At 50.8% G+C, this 12257-nt stretch overlaps 1 protein-coding gene across 1 annotated transcript in view; it reads right to left on the reverse strand.

The window, feature by feature from the left end:
* LOC118360306 (plexin-A1-like) overlaps positions 1-12257 on the reverse strand; it is a 370554-nt gene that overhangs the window by 89127 nt on the left and 269170 nt on the right. The window contains exon 10 of the mRNA XM_052482584.1: positions 4375-4575. Within this exon, the coding sequence (XP_052338544.1) occupies positions 4375-4575 (201 nt within the window). The remainder of the gene's footprint in view (positions 1-4374; positions 4576-12257) is intronic.

Consider the following 12257-nt stretch of genomic DNA (forward strand, 5'->3'; position numbering starts at 1 on the left):
GACCCAGAGGCGGCATCCAGAGACTGGGAGACAGTTGGACTAGCCTCGCCCTACAGGCTGAAAGGCAGCACCCTGACTGACTGACTGACTGACGACCCAGAGGTGGCATCCAGAGACTGGGAGACAGTTGGACTAGCCTCGCCCTACAGGCTGAAAGGCAGCACCCTGACTGACTGACGACCCAGAGGTGGCATCCAGAGACTGGGAGACAGTTGGACTAGCCTCGACCTACAGGCTGAAAGGCAGCACCCTGACTGACTGACGACCCAGAGGTGGCATCCAGAGACTGGGAGACTGTTGGACTAGCCTCGCCCTACAGGCTGAAAGGGAGCACCCTGACTGACTGACGACCCAGAGGTGGCATCCAGAGACTGGGAGACAGTTGGACTAGCCTCGCCCTACAGGCTGAAAGGCAGCACCATGACTGACTGACGACCCAGAGGTGGCATCCAGAGACTGGGAGGCAGACTGGGAGACTGTTGGACTAGCCTCGCCCTACAGGCTGAAAGGCAGCACCCTGACTGACTGACGACCCAGAGGCGGCATCCAGAGACTGGGAGACAGTTGGACTAGCCTCGACCTACAGCTGAAAGGCAGCACCCTGACTGACTGACGACCCAGAGGTGGCATCCAGAGACTGGAGAGACTGCCCTACAGGCTGAAAGGGAGCACCCTGACTGACTGACGACCCAGAGGTGGCATTGGGAGACAGTTGGACTAGCCTCGCACTACAGGCTGAAAGGCAGCACCCTGACTGACTGACGACCCAGAGGCGGCATCCAGAGACTGGGAGACAGTTGGACTAGCCTCGCCCTACAGGCTGAAAGGCAGCACCCTGACTGACTGACGACCCAGAGATGGCATCCAGAGACTGGGAAGCAGACTGGGAGACTGTTGGACTAGCCTCACCCTACAGGCTGAAAGGGAGCACCCTGACTGACTGACGACCCAGAGGCGGAATCAAGAGACTGGGAGACAGTTGGACTAGCCTCACCCTACAGGCTGAAAGGCAGCACCCTGACTGACTGACGACCCAGAGGCGGCATCCAGAGACTGGGAGACAGTTGGACTAGCCTCGCCCTACAGGCTGAAAGGCAGCACCCTGACTGACTGACGACCCAGAGGTGGCATCCAGAGACTGGGAGGCAGACTGGGAGACTGTTGGACTAGCCTCGCCCTACAGGCTGAAAGGCAGCACCCTGACTGACTGACGACCCAGAGGCGGCATCCAGAGACTGGGAGGCAGTTGGACTAGCCTCACCCTACAGGCTGAAAGGCAGCACCCTGACTGACTGACTGACTGACGACCCAGAGGCGGCATCCAGAGACTGGGAGACAGTTGGACTAGCCTCGCCCTACAGGCTGAAAGGCAGCACCCTGACTGACTGACTGACTGACGACCCAGAGGTGGCATCCAGAGACTGGGAGGCAGACTGGGAGACTGTTGGACTAGCCTCGCCCTACAGGCTGAAAGGCAGCACCCTGACTGACTGACTGACTGACGACCCAGAGATGGCATCCAGAGACTGGGAGACAGGCAGACAGGCTGAAAGGCAGCACTGACTGACTGAGCCCAGAGGTGGCATCCAGAGACTGGGAGACAGTTGGCAGCCCGACCTACAGGCTGACTGCACCCTGACTGACTGACGACCCAGAGGTGGCATCCAGAGACTGGGAGACAGTTGGACTAGCCTCGCCCTACAGGCTGAAAGGCAGCACCCTGACTGACTGACGACCCAGAGGTGGCATCCAGAGACTGGGAGACAGTTGGACTAGCCTCGCCCTACAGGCTGAAAGGCAGCACCCTGACTGACTGACGACCCAGAGGTGGCATCCAGAGACTGGGAGACAGTTGGACTAGCCTCGCCCTACAGGCTGAAAGGCAGCACCCTGACTGACTGACGACCCAGAGGTGGCATCCAGAGACTGGGAGACTGTTGGACTAGCCTCGCCCTACAGGCTGAAAGGCAGCACCCTGACTGACTGACGACCCAGAGGTGGCATCCAGAGACTGGGAGGCAGACTGGGAGACTGTTGGACTAGCCTCGCACTACAGGCTGAAAGGGAGCACCCTGACTGACTGACGACCCAGAGGTGGCATCAAGAGACTGGGAGACAGTTGGACTAGCCTCGCCCTACAGGCTGAAAGGCAGCACCCTGACTGACTGACGACCCAGAGATGGCATCCAGAGACTGAGAGACTGTTGGACTAGCCTCGCCCTACAGGCTGAAAGGCAGCACCCTGACTGACTGACGACCCAGAGGTGGCATCCAGAGACTGGGAGACAGTTGGACTAGCCTCGCCCTACAGGCTGAAAGGCAGCACCCTGACTGACTGACGACCCAGAGGCGGCATCCAGAGACTGGGAGACAGTTGGACTAGCCTCGCCCTACAGGCTGAAAGGCAGCACCCTGACTGACTGACGACCCAGAGGCGGAATCCAGAGACTGGGAAGCAGACTGGGAGACTGTTGGACTAGCCTCACCCTACAGGCTGAAAGGGAGCACCCTGACTGACTGACGACCCAGAGGCGGAATCAAGAGACTGGGAGGCAGTTGGACTAGCCTCACCCTACAGGCTGAAAGGCAGCACCCTGACTGACTGACGACCCAGAGGCGGCATCCAGAGACTGGGAGACAGTTGGACTAGCCTCGCCCTACAGGCTGAAAGGCAGCACCCTGACTGACTGACTGACTGACGACCCAGAGGTGGCATCCAGAGACTGGGAGGCAGACTGGGAGACTGTTGGACTAGCCTCGCCCTACAGGCTGAAAGGCAGCACCCTGACTGACTGACGACCCAGAGGTGGCATCCAGAGACTGGGAGACTGTTGGACTAGCCTCGCCCTACAGGCTGAAAGGCAGCACCCTGACTGACTGACGACCCAGAGATGGCATCCAGAGACTGGGAGGCAGACTGGGAGACTGTTGGACTAGCCTCGCCCTACAGGCTTGAAAGGCAGCACCCTGACTGACTGACTGACTGACTGACGACCCAGAGGTGGCATCCAGAGACTGGGAGACAGTTGGACTAGCCTCGCCCTACAGGCTGAAAGGCAGCACCCTGACTGACTGACGACCCAGAGGTGGCATCCAGAGACTGGGAGACAGTTGGACTAGCCTCGCCCGACAGGCTGAAAGGCAGCACCCTGACTGACTGACTGACTGACGACCCAGAGGTGGCATCCAGAGACTGGGAGACAGTTGGACTAGCCTCGCCCGACAGGCTGAAAGGCAGCACCCTGACTGACTGACTGACTGACTGACTGACTGACTGACGACCCAGAGGTGGCATCCAGAGACTGGGAGACTGTTGGACTAGCCTCACCCTACAGGCTTGAAAGGGAGCACAAATACAGGTCTAAAAAACATTTGCCGCGCGATGCGTACTAACCACAACACCTTGTCGTGCTGTTTGTTACCATTAGACAGCGACAACGTTTTCTTGGCCTCTTGCTGTGTAGCCAATTGTTTGGCAGCTCAACATTCACACCAATACCGTTCTGTCTGCTGCTAAAATCGAATGGAGAAATGGCATGCCACTGGCTGAGCGGGCAGAAGCTGTTGATTTGAAATGGCTGCCACAGCAAACAGTCGATAAAGGCCTGTTTAGTGAGACAGCTCTCCTCGTGCTCTTAGCTGCGTAATTAGCTTCCCTTCAGAAGAGCCAAGAGTTTCCCAAGTGAGACAGGAGAGTTCTATAATGGTCATCGATAAAGCTGCGCAGACGAGTGTCATACCGCTGTCAGATGCACAGGCCCACTCTACCCGTTAATGACTGCAGATGGCAGTCCGTTAAAGCGATTACACAGCCTTGTGTTTCATTGAGCCTGAATGGTTACAGCACTGTCCTCCCAGGCCGAGCTAGCTGGACAAACCTACAGCTGAATGAAGGAGAGACAGAGAGAGGGAGGAAAAAAAAGAGAAATGGAGAGAGAGAAGAGAGAGACGGACAGAGACAGAGAGAGAGAAAGGAGAGTGAGCGAAGAGAGAAAGAGAGAGAGAAAGAGAGAGAGAGCGGGAGAGAGGGGGAGAGGGGAGCAAGGCAGATAATGGCTAAGGACGGCTGCTGCTGCTATTATTACAACTAAATGGGATACTAAGAGATTTGAAAAGAACAGGGCAGAGAGGTGGGGGGAAACCAAAGTAGATAAAAGCAAGAAGACAGAACCACTCTGGCTAGCAGAGAAAAAACTATTCCATGCTTACAAATTAGAAAGAGAACACACAGAGAGAAACACACAGAAACAAACACAACCTTTAGCATGCATTGCGTATGACTACACTGTACGACTACACCGTATGACTAGGATGGTGGTTGGGTTGGGGGGGTGGTAGGACAGCAGAATAAGACAGGACAGGTATGGTACTCACCGAGGTCCTCTGACACTGGATGCTGGTGCTGTTGAAGCGCAGGGCGGTGACGCTGTAGGTGGCTCCCTGGATGTGGAAGATACACTCATAGTTCCTCTGTCCAGACTGGGGCTGAGGCAGGTTCTTAGCCAGCAGGGTGATGGGCTTCATCACCCCCACGGGGATGTAGATCTGGGTGGATGGCAGGATCTGGGGACACTCCTGGGAACAGAGAAAGAGACCGTGGTTCACCCTCTATTCTGTAAGCAGGTCAAAGTAAGGAAATGGTGGACTGGAGATTTACTGGACAAGAAAAGTAAGTATAGCATGCTGGTATAATGTCCATAAAGCGTTAGTGATTTTGAAAGTGGTCTTGATGCACAGTGTGTGAGGATTTAAGCACAGAGTGATACAAAATGTGACGAAGACAAGAGGAATGCAGTATTTATAATTGTATAAAGCCATGTAATGGGCCTAATTGCTCTGAGAAACTGGCATATTTTTGGAGGGGGCAAAGTGATTAGCGGCCACATAGTTTGTTGCCATGCCAACGGATTAGCGAGACAAAACAAAATGAAGCCATTCAAGTGTTAATGCCATTGAAAGGTTTTGGCAGGGCTGTGTTCGTGGGTACGGACGCCAACAGCGCCTGGGCCAAAAAGCCAGTCCAGTCCAGACGACCAGTGGGAAGAGCAGCAAGTGCTGTCTTGTCTCCTCTCTGGGCCCTGACCCCTCTCTGCCCAACACGGGGGCACTGGAGAGGACAGGGGCAACTAACGGAAGACGGGCCACCACAGACACAATTGTCATGTGTCCCACTCGCTGTTTGTTGATTTTAGACACCACCCTCTCCCACACAAGATTTAGCGACAGGCTGTACAGAAAAGATACTACCTTTCCAAACAGTTACATAGCAAACACATTAACAGTACCATGCTAATGGGAGTGAATGAAATGTGTTGTTTCTCTTTCTATTCAACGCCAATATGCTGGACAAACAAGTCCAAACAGTAGACGGCCTTGGTCAGCAGGAAGAGACAAAGGGCCAAGCCTAAATACAAAAATATGTCATGAATCTGTACCTTAAGCCAAAACTATTCCAATATCAACATTTGTAGATTTTTGAGGAAATTCAAACATAATATAATTGCTATTTTAATTCTCAGTTGCAGTGGATGACTCCAGTGTCTAGTATACTCTATACTGAGGACTGTGAATATCATTCCTGTGTGTGTGAGTGAAGCTTCTTATCATGAGTTGGGCTGTGCAAACAGACTCCTTCTCAGAAGCCAACACAGGTCTCCGTGACACCAGGCAGCCAGGCGCTTCCATTGGACAGCTTCCACTGCTGTCCTGCCATTAAACTGTGTTCCACCACAGTGCTCCTCCTCTCCTCTTTTCTCCTCTCTTCTACCTTCTTCCCTCCCCTACTCACCTCTCCTCTTTTCTCCTCTCTTCTACCTTCTTCCCTCCCCTACTAACCTCTACTCTTTTCTCCTCTCTTCTACCTTCTTCCCTCCCCTACTCACCTCTCCTCTTTTCTCCTCTCTTCTACCTTCTTCCCTTCTAACCTCTCCTCTTTTCTCCTCTCTTCTACCTTCTTCCCTCCCCTACTCACCTCTCCTCTTTTCTCCTCTCTTCTACCTTCTTCCCTCCCCTACTCACCTCTCCTCTTTTCTCCTCTCTTCTACCTTCTTCCCTCCCCTACTCACCTCTCCTCTTTTCTCCTCTCTTCTACCTTCTTCCCTCCCCTACTCACCTCTCCTCTTTTCTCCTCTCTTCTACCTTCTTCCCTCCCCTACTCACCTCTCCTCTTTTCTCCTCTCTTCTACCTTCTTCCCTGCCCTACTCACCTCTCCTCTTTTCTCCTCTCTTCTACCTTCTTTCATCCCCTACTCACCTCTCCTCTTTTCTCCTCTCTTCTACCTTCTTCCCTCCCCTACTCACCTCTCCTCTTTTCTCCTCTCTTCTACCTTCTTCCCTCCCCTACTCACCTCCTCTCTCTTTTCTCCTCTCTTCTACCTTCTTCCCTCCCTCCCCTACTCACTCTCCTCTTTTCTCCTCTCTTCTACCTCTTCCCTTCTCACCTTCTTCCCTCCCCCTCCTCTTTTCTCCCCTACTCACCTCTCCTCTTTTCTCCTCTCTTCTACCTTCTTCCCTCCCCTACTCACCTCTCCTCTTTTCTCCTCTCTTCTACCTTCTTCCCTCCCCTACTCACCTCTCCTCTTTTCTCCTCTCTTCTACCTTCTTCCCTCCCCTACTCACCTCTCCTCTTTTCTCCTCTCTTCTACCTTCTTCCCTCCCCTACTCACCTCTCCTCTTTTCTCCTCTCTTCTACCTTCTTCCCTCCCCTACTCACCTTTCATCTTTTCTCCTCTCTTCTACCTTCTTCCCTCCCCTACTCACCTCTCCTCTCTTCTACCTTCTTCCCTCCCCTACTCACCTCTCCTCTCTTCTACCTTCTTCCCTCCCCTACTAACCTCTCCTCTTTTCTCCTCTCTTCTACCTTCTTCCCTCCCCTACTCACCTCTCCTCTTGCCTCCTTTCCTCTGCTCCTCACCACCAACTCCTCTCCTGAATAAATATATGATTATGCAATTTCCCTGTGAATCTGGACAGACCTGTCTTTGTCCTCAATGACTACGTATGAGACAATGGAAGACTCTTGATAGCTAAGCTAGAAGAAATGTATAGGAGTCGCCTCAAGACAATAGGGAACTATTAGCCAATAGCTGAAGACTATCCTTAACTACTGAGGATAAGGAACTCTGAGGTCCATATTACCTTAAATAAACACTATCAGGTACGGTAATATTCTCGGAAGGCAATACTCCCAAAATATTCATGGTAACTTTGGTCTCTTTAATCATTATTAGCTCAACATCATCTCCCTGGTCTGCAGGCTCATTTGTAAATCAGTTTGTGCTTTGCTAAACCAGCGTTAAATTAAGTGCAGGTAATGACTTGAAATTGCAATTTGAATCAGAAAGACAGCGGGCCAAAAAAATCATTGGACTTAATGGAATTGGGTGATACCTATTCTCCTCCCGATAGGCACAAACCCAAATAGCCAAACAAGAATAATGGGGTTTGTGAATGAATCCCCAATTCTAAAGCGGCGTGGAGAGAGGATGATCAATTCCACTGGGGCTGCGCTGAGTCTGAACGAGACGTTGTGCTGGTGGCCAGGCAGCCATTTGCTTTAGTATTCAGAGCACACAGGTGAGGAACAGACAAGCGGAAACAACACGCTTAATGAACTGCCTCCAGCCTCTGATAGGGACTGTGTATGTGTGTTTGTGTGTACATGTATGTGTGTGTGTGTGTGTGTGTGTGTGTGTGTGTGTGTGTGTGTGTGTGTGTGTGTGTGTGTGTGTGTGTGTGTGTGTGTTGTGTGTATGTATGTGTGTGTGTGTGTGTGTGTGTGTGTGTGTGTGTGTGTGTGTGTGTGTGTGTGTGTGTGTGTGTGTGTGTGTGTGTGTGTGTGTGTGTGTGTGTGTGTGTGTGTGTGTGTGTGTGTATGTGTGCACACATTTATGTGTTTACCAGTCTGTCTCTAGGACAAAGAAGTCAAACAGTCTTCCCACCCAACCAGTGGTGGAACGCTGCTATCGCCCATTATCTGGGTCAGACCACAGCCTCCTACTATGGTATGTAAGACATGTGTCTCTGGTCAGACAGTGCAGAGACAAAGACAGACAGATTGCTAAGTCCTCAGTCTGGACCACACTCTGGCCCCACCTCTGCCAACACACGGCCCACCCGCCTGCTGCAGAAACCCCAGGGGTCTAGTGCATTGGCGTGGATTGGAGGGTCGTAGACACAAAGCGTGCTGGATCAGCAGTGTGGGACAAGCCAGAACCACATGCTGCAGCTCTCAGCACCCAACCCAGCCAAATCCATCAACCATCAGCCAGAGCCAGGAGACAAAGACCCGCCAGGTTCAGAAGGGAACTGATGATGAACACAACTTGAGGGAAGAGAGAGAGATAATAAGGTGAGGAACTAAAACGTGGTGAAGAAAAAATCTAAACTATTTAATTACCAGACAGGTGTCAAAACAGAGTTAAAAGTATCAGATTGCACTCTTGCGGAATATAATGGAACAATGGTTTACCAAGGGAATTCCCCTGAAGGGGTCTCTCTCTTTTATTTTTCACTCCTTTATTTCCTTAGAAAGTGAGAGAAGGAGAAAGAGAGAGAAAGAGAGAGAAAGAGAGAGAGAGAGAGAGAGAGAGAGAGAGAGAGAGAGAGAGAGAGAGAGAGAGAGAGAGGCGGGTGTGAGCTGGGGCTCCTGGTTAGGTTAGCTCTCCCCCCTCTTCCCCCTCTCTCCCCTGGTGCTGGGAGTCAGGCAGAGGTGAGATACAGCCCTGGAAGTCACACAGACGTTTATTAAGGTGGGAATGAGAGTTAGGAGGAGAGTCAGGGGTTCACCAAAGGGGAGAGTGTTTGGCTGATTATTTGTGTTACCATCCACCCCTTGGGGGAAAGACGAGGCTGGATCTCTGGGAGAGAGAGAGAGAGAGAGAGAGAGAGAGAGAGAGAGAGAGAGAGAGAGAGAGAGAGAGAGGGAGAGAGAGAGAGAGAGAGAGAGAGAGAGACAGGCAGAGCTTACAGCTGTCTCTGCTCCAAAACCCCAGTCTAACCCTGGGGTTGGGAGCCGGAGCGCTGCAGAGAAACCCGTCTTGAGGGCAAACAGGAAGAAGGCATAAGGAGTCGGCCAGCAGCAGATAAAGATGAGTTTCTGGCTCCAGACTCATCTCGACTTCCCCCATATCCTCCTGTTAGCGCTAGCTTAGCCCTGGCAGCTCTGTATGGCTTGCTCGTCTCCATGGTGTTTGTTTTGCTGAAACGCAGCCTCCAGCCATGCCCCCTCTGGCAACAGATTTCTGTTAGCATCCAGCCATCCCCTCTCAGCAAGCCATGCAACACTGCCGAGGTGGCAGTCTGAGAACATTAAGCAGGGCTCACATAACAAACAGCAGAACGAGAGAGAGAGAGAGCGAGAGAGAGAGAGAGAGAGAGAGAGAGAGAGAGAGAGAGAGAGAGAGAGAGAGAGAAAGAGATAGTGAGAGAGAGAGTGCGAGAGAGAGAGCGAGAGAGAGAGAGCGAGAGAGAGCGAGAGAGAGAGAGGGAGAGAGAGATGAAGACTGATACAACGGGGATGAACTCTGATTCTTCTAAAAACACTAGCAGAGGGAGAGGGTAGGGCTTGTAGGCCATGGAGAGTGAGGAATGAGGGTCTTCCTAGTTGCTCATGCAGATGATTTCTCATTGATCTCCCATTGGCCCTGCATGACCCTACAGTAATGAGGTGATGTCATCATGGGATGCTGAGGTCTCTGTGGGCTGCTGGCTGTGACCTCTTGGGAACCTCCTCCAGGCACCCTGATCAATCCCAATCCACCATGAAGAATGGGGTGTCACTGCTGGCGACAAGGGGGTTTGATAGATGAGTAGCTTTGTGATTGACAGAAGGGTGTGCGGTGGGGCGAGGCGAGGTGGGGCGAGGCGAGGTGGGGCGAGTAGAGTTGCCGAGCGCCCTTATGGATTACCGATACAGCCCAGTGAACTGGCCCCCTGGCAAGGAGCAGGGCCCACATCGACCGTTGAGCACACCAACCCAACAAACAGAGTGGAATGAGAGAGAAAGAGGAAGAGGAAAAAGGGCTCTGATGACTACATCTCCCGAGGGAGACTAGGACAGACAGACGCTGAATAATATGATCTCACTTTGCTGGGTTTGCTGGGTTTCATGCGAGCCAATACACGTCCCCATAGATCTCTCCTAAGAATACTGTGCAGACAGGTCAAGAGGGCCAGCGAGCAGCATATCATATCCATCAAGACTTCTCAGTGATTTCAGGCCTGTCGGGCCGCTCCCTGCCGAATCCAATAGTTCCCCGCTGGCCTCTTCATTTGGACAGAGCTGAGCTGTTTAGAGTCAAACACAATGGAGCTCTGGGCTTTGTTTTTATCAGAGATGGTCCTGTCTGTTTCTGTGCCACTGTATCTGGGCTGTATGCAGAGACATGAATACATGTGATAAGCAACACCAGATCAACGCACAGACTTGATGCTAGGAAACACTGAGCTCAGACAATTGATATTGGGTTGTGTTTAGCACCATAAGATCACATTGCAATAAACAACCATAATCAACCAATTTACAGGTACGTCTGTACAGAACTATATTATTTAACCTCGTAATTATATTACTATGACAAAAGTCGCAAAGAGTAACAGTCATTGGGTTGTATGAAGTAAGTCCCCAAGGTCTAGTCCTGTGGTGAGACAGTGTTAGAACTGTGCTAGATAAGACATCATGAGGCTATCAGAAGAGCTCAGCGGTTAAATGAAAGCTACTTTGAACCATGAAAAGGCATTTTGGAGTGTCCGCCCACTCCTGGGCCCTCCTGTGATGGAGCACGGAGAGTAGGGAGAGCCCAGAGAGCTTTCTTTCTTTCTTTCTTTTTTATTGAACCTTTATTTAACTGGGCAAGTCAGTTAAGAACAAATTCTTATTTACAATGACGGCCTACCCCGGCCAAACCCTAACCCGGAATGACGCTGCGGAGAGGAAATACGCCCGTTCAAAAACTCCTGGGAGAAATCTGCTACGGAATCACAGATACTGACGACTTGGCTAATCATACTTTAGTGCAGTTTATAGCATTAATAATATTGTACAAACTGTAAAAAAACTAGCTTTGCCCCAAACATGAAACATGATCACTGATCTCGTATTATGCTGATGCTGCAAGGGGAGTTCTACAGTCAGTACTTTCTCTGAAGGGGAGAACTAGGACAGCAGCATTAGATGAGTAGGAATTATTCAAGAGAAAATACAGGAAGTGGAGCTGGCCCTGATGGTGTCATTGGACCAAACCCCACATGAAGAAGCTGTCACCAGGATCTCAACTCTTCTATGTAAAATTCATCCCCAGCCTCCATTAGGAGGACAGACATTGTGGCATCTGGAAATGAAGATTGAATACACTTTGAATAATTAAAGTAGGTGCAGATCAGTGGCAGGCTTGGATCCCTGAGCACGAGGCAGCGCCGGGGAGAACCAGATATAGAACCATCATAATCCACATGATAATTCACATTTCCTGTTGCTATAGCAAACTGGCTCAAATTAAGATCCTACATCTGTAACAAACGCATGTTGAAATAACTGAAATATCACAAACATAATTTGTGTTATAAGCGGTTTTAAGAGGTCATGTCATTTTTCCTCCCTGGCCGTCATTCACCGCCAGTAATTCACCATTAGTAATTCACCTCCAGTAATTCACCGCCAGTAATTCACCGTTAGTAATTCACCGCCAGTAATTCACCGTTAGTAATTCACCGCCAGTAATTCACCGCCAGTAATTCACCGTTAGTAATTCACCGTTAGTAATTCACCGCCAGTAATTCACCGTTAGTAATTCACCGTTAGTAATTCACCGCCAGTAATTCACCGCCAGTAATTCACCGTTAGTAATTCACCGTTAGTAATTCACCACCAGTAATTCACCGTTAGTAATTCACCGCCAGTAATTCACCGCCAGTAATTCACCGTTAGTAATTCACCGCCAGTAATTCACCATTAGTAATTCACCGCCAGTAATTCACCGTTAGTAATTCACAGTTAGTAATTCACCGTTAGTAATTCACCGTTAGTAATTCACCACCAGTAATTCACCGTTAGTAATTCACCGCCAGTAATTCACCGTTAGTAATTCACCGCCAGTAATTCACCGTTAGTAATTCACCGCCAGTAATTCACCGTTAGTAATTCACCGCCAGTAATTCACCGTTAGTAATTCACCGCCAGTAATTCACCGCCAGTAATTCACCGTTAGTAATTCACCGTTAGTAATTCACCGCCAGTAATTCACCGTTAGTAATTCACC

Source organism: Oncorhynchus keta, chromosome 27, assembly GCF_023373465.1.
Source record: "Oncorhynchus keta strain PuntledgeMale-10-30-2019 chromosome 27, Oket_V2, whole genome shotgun sequence".
Taxonomy (NCBI): domain Eukaryota; kingdom Metazoa; phylum Chordata; class Actinopteri; order Salmoniformes; family Salmonidae; genus Oncorhynchus; species Oncorhynchus keta.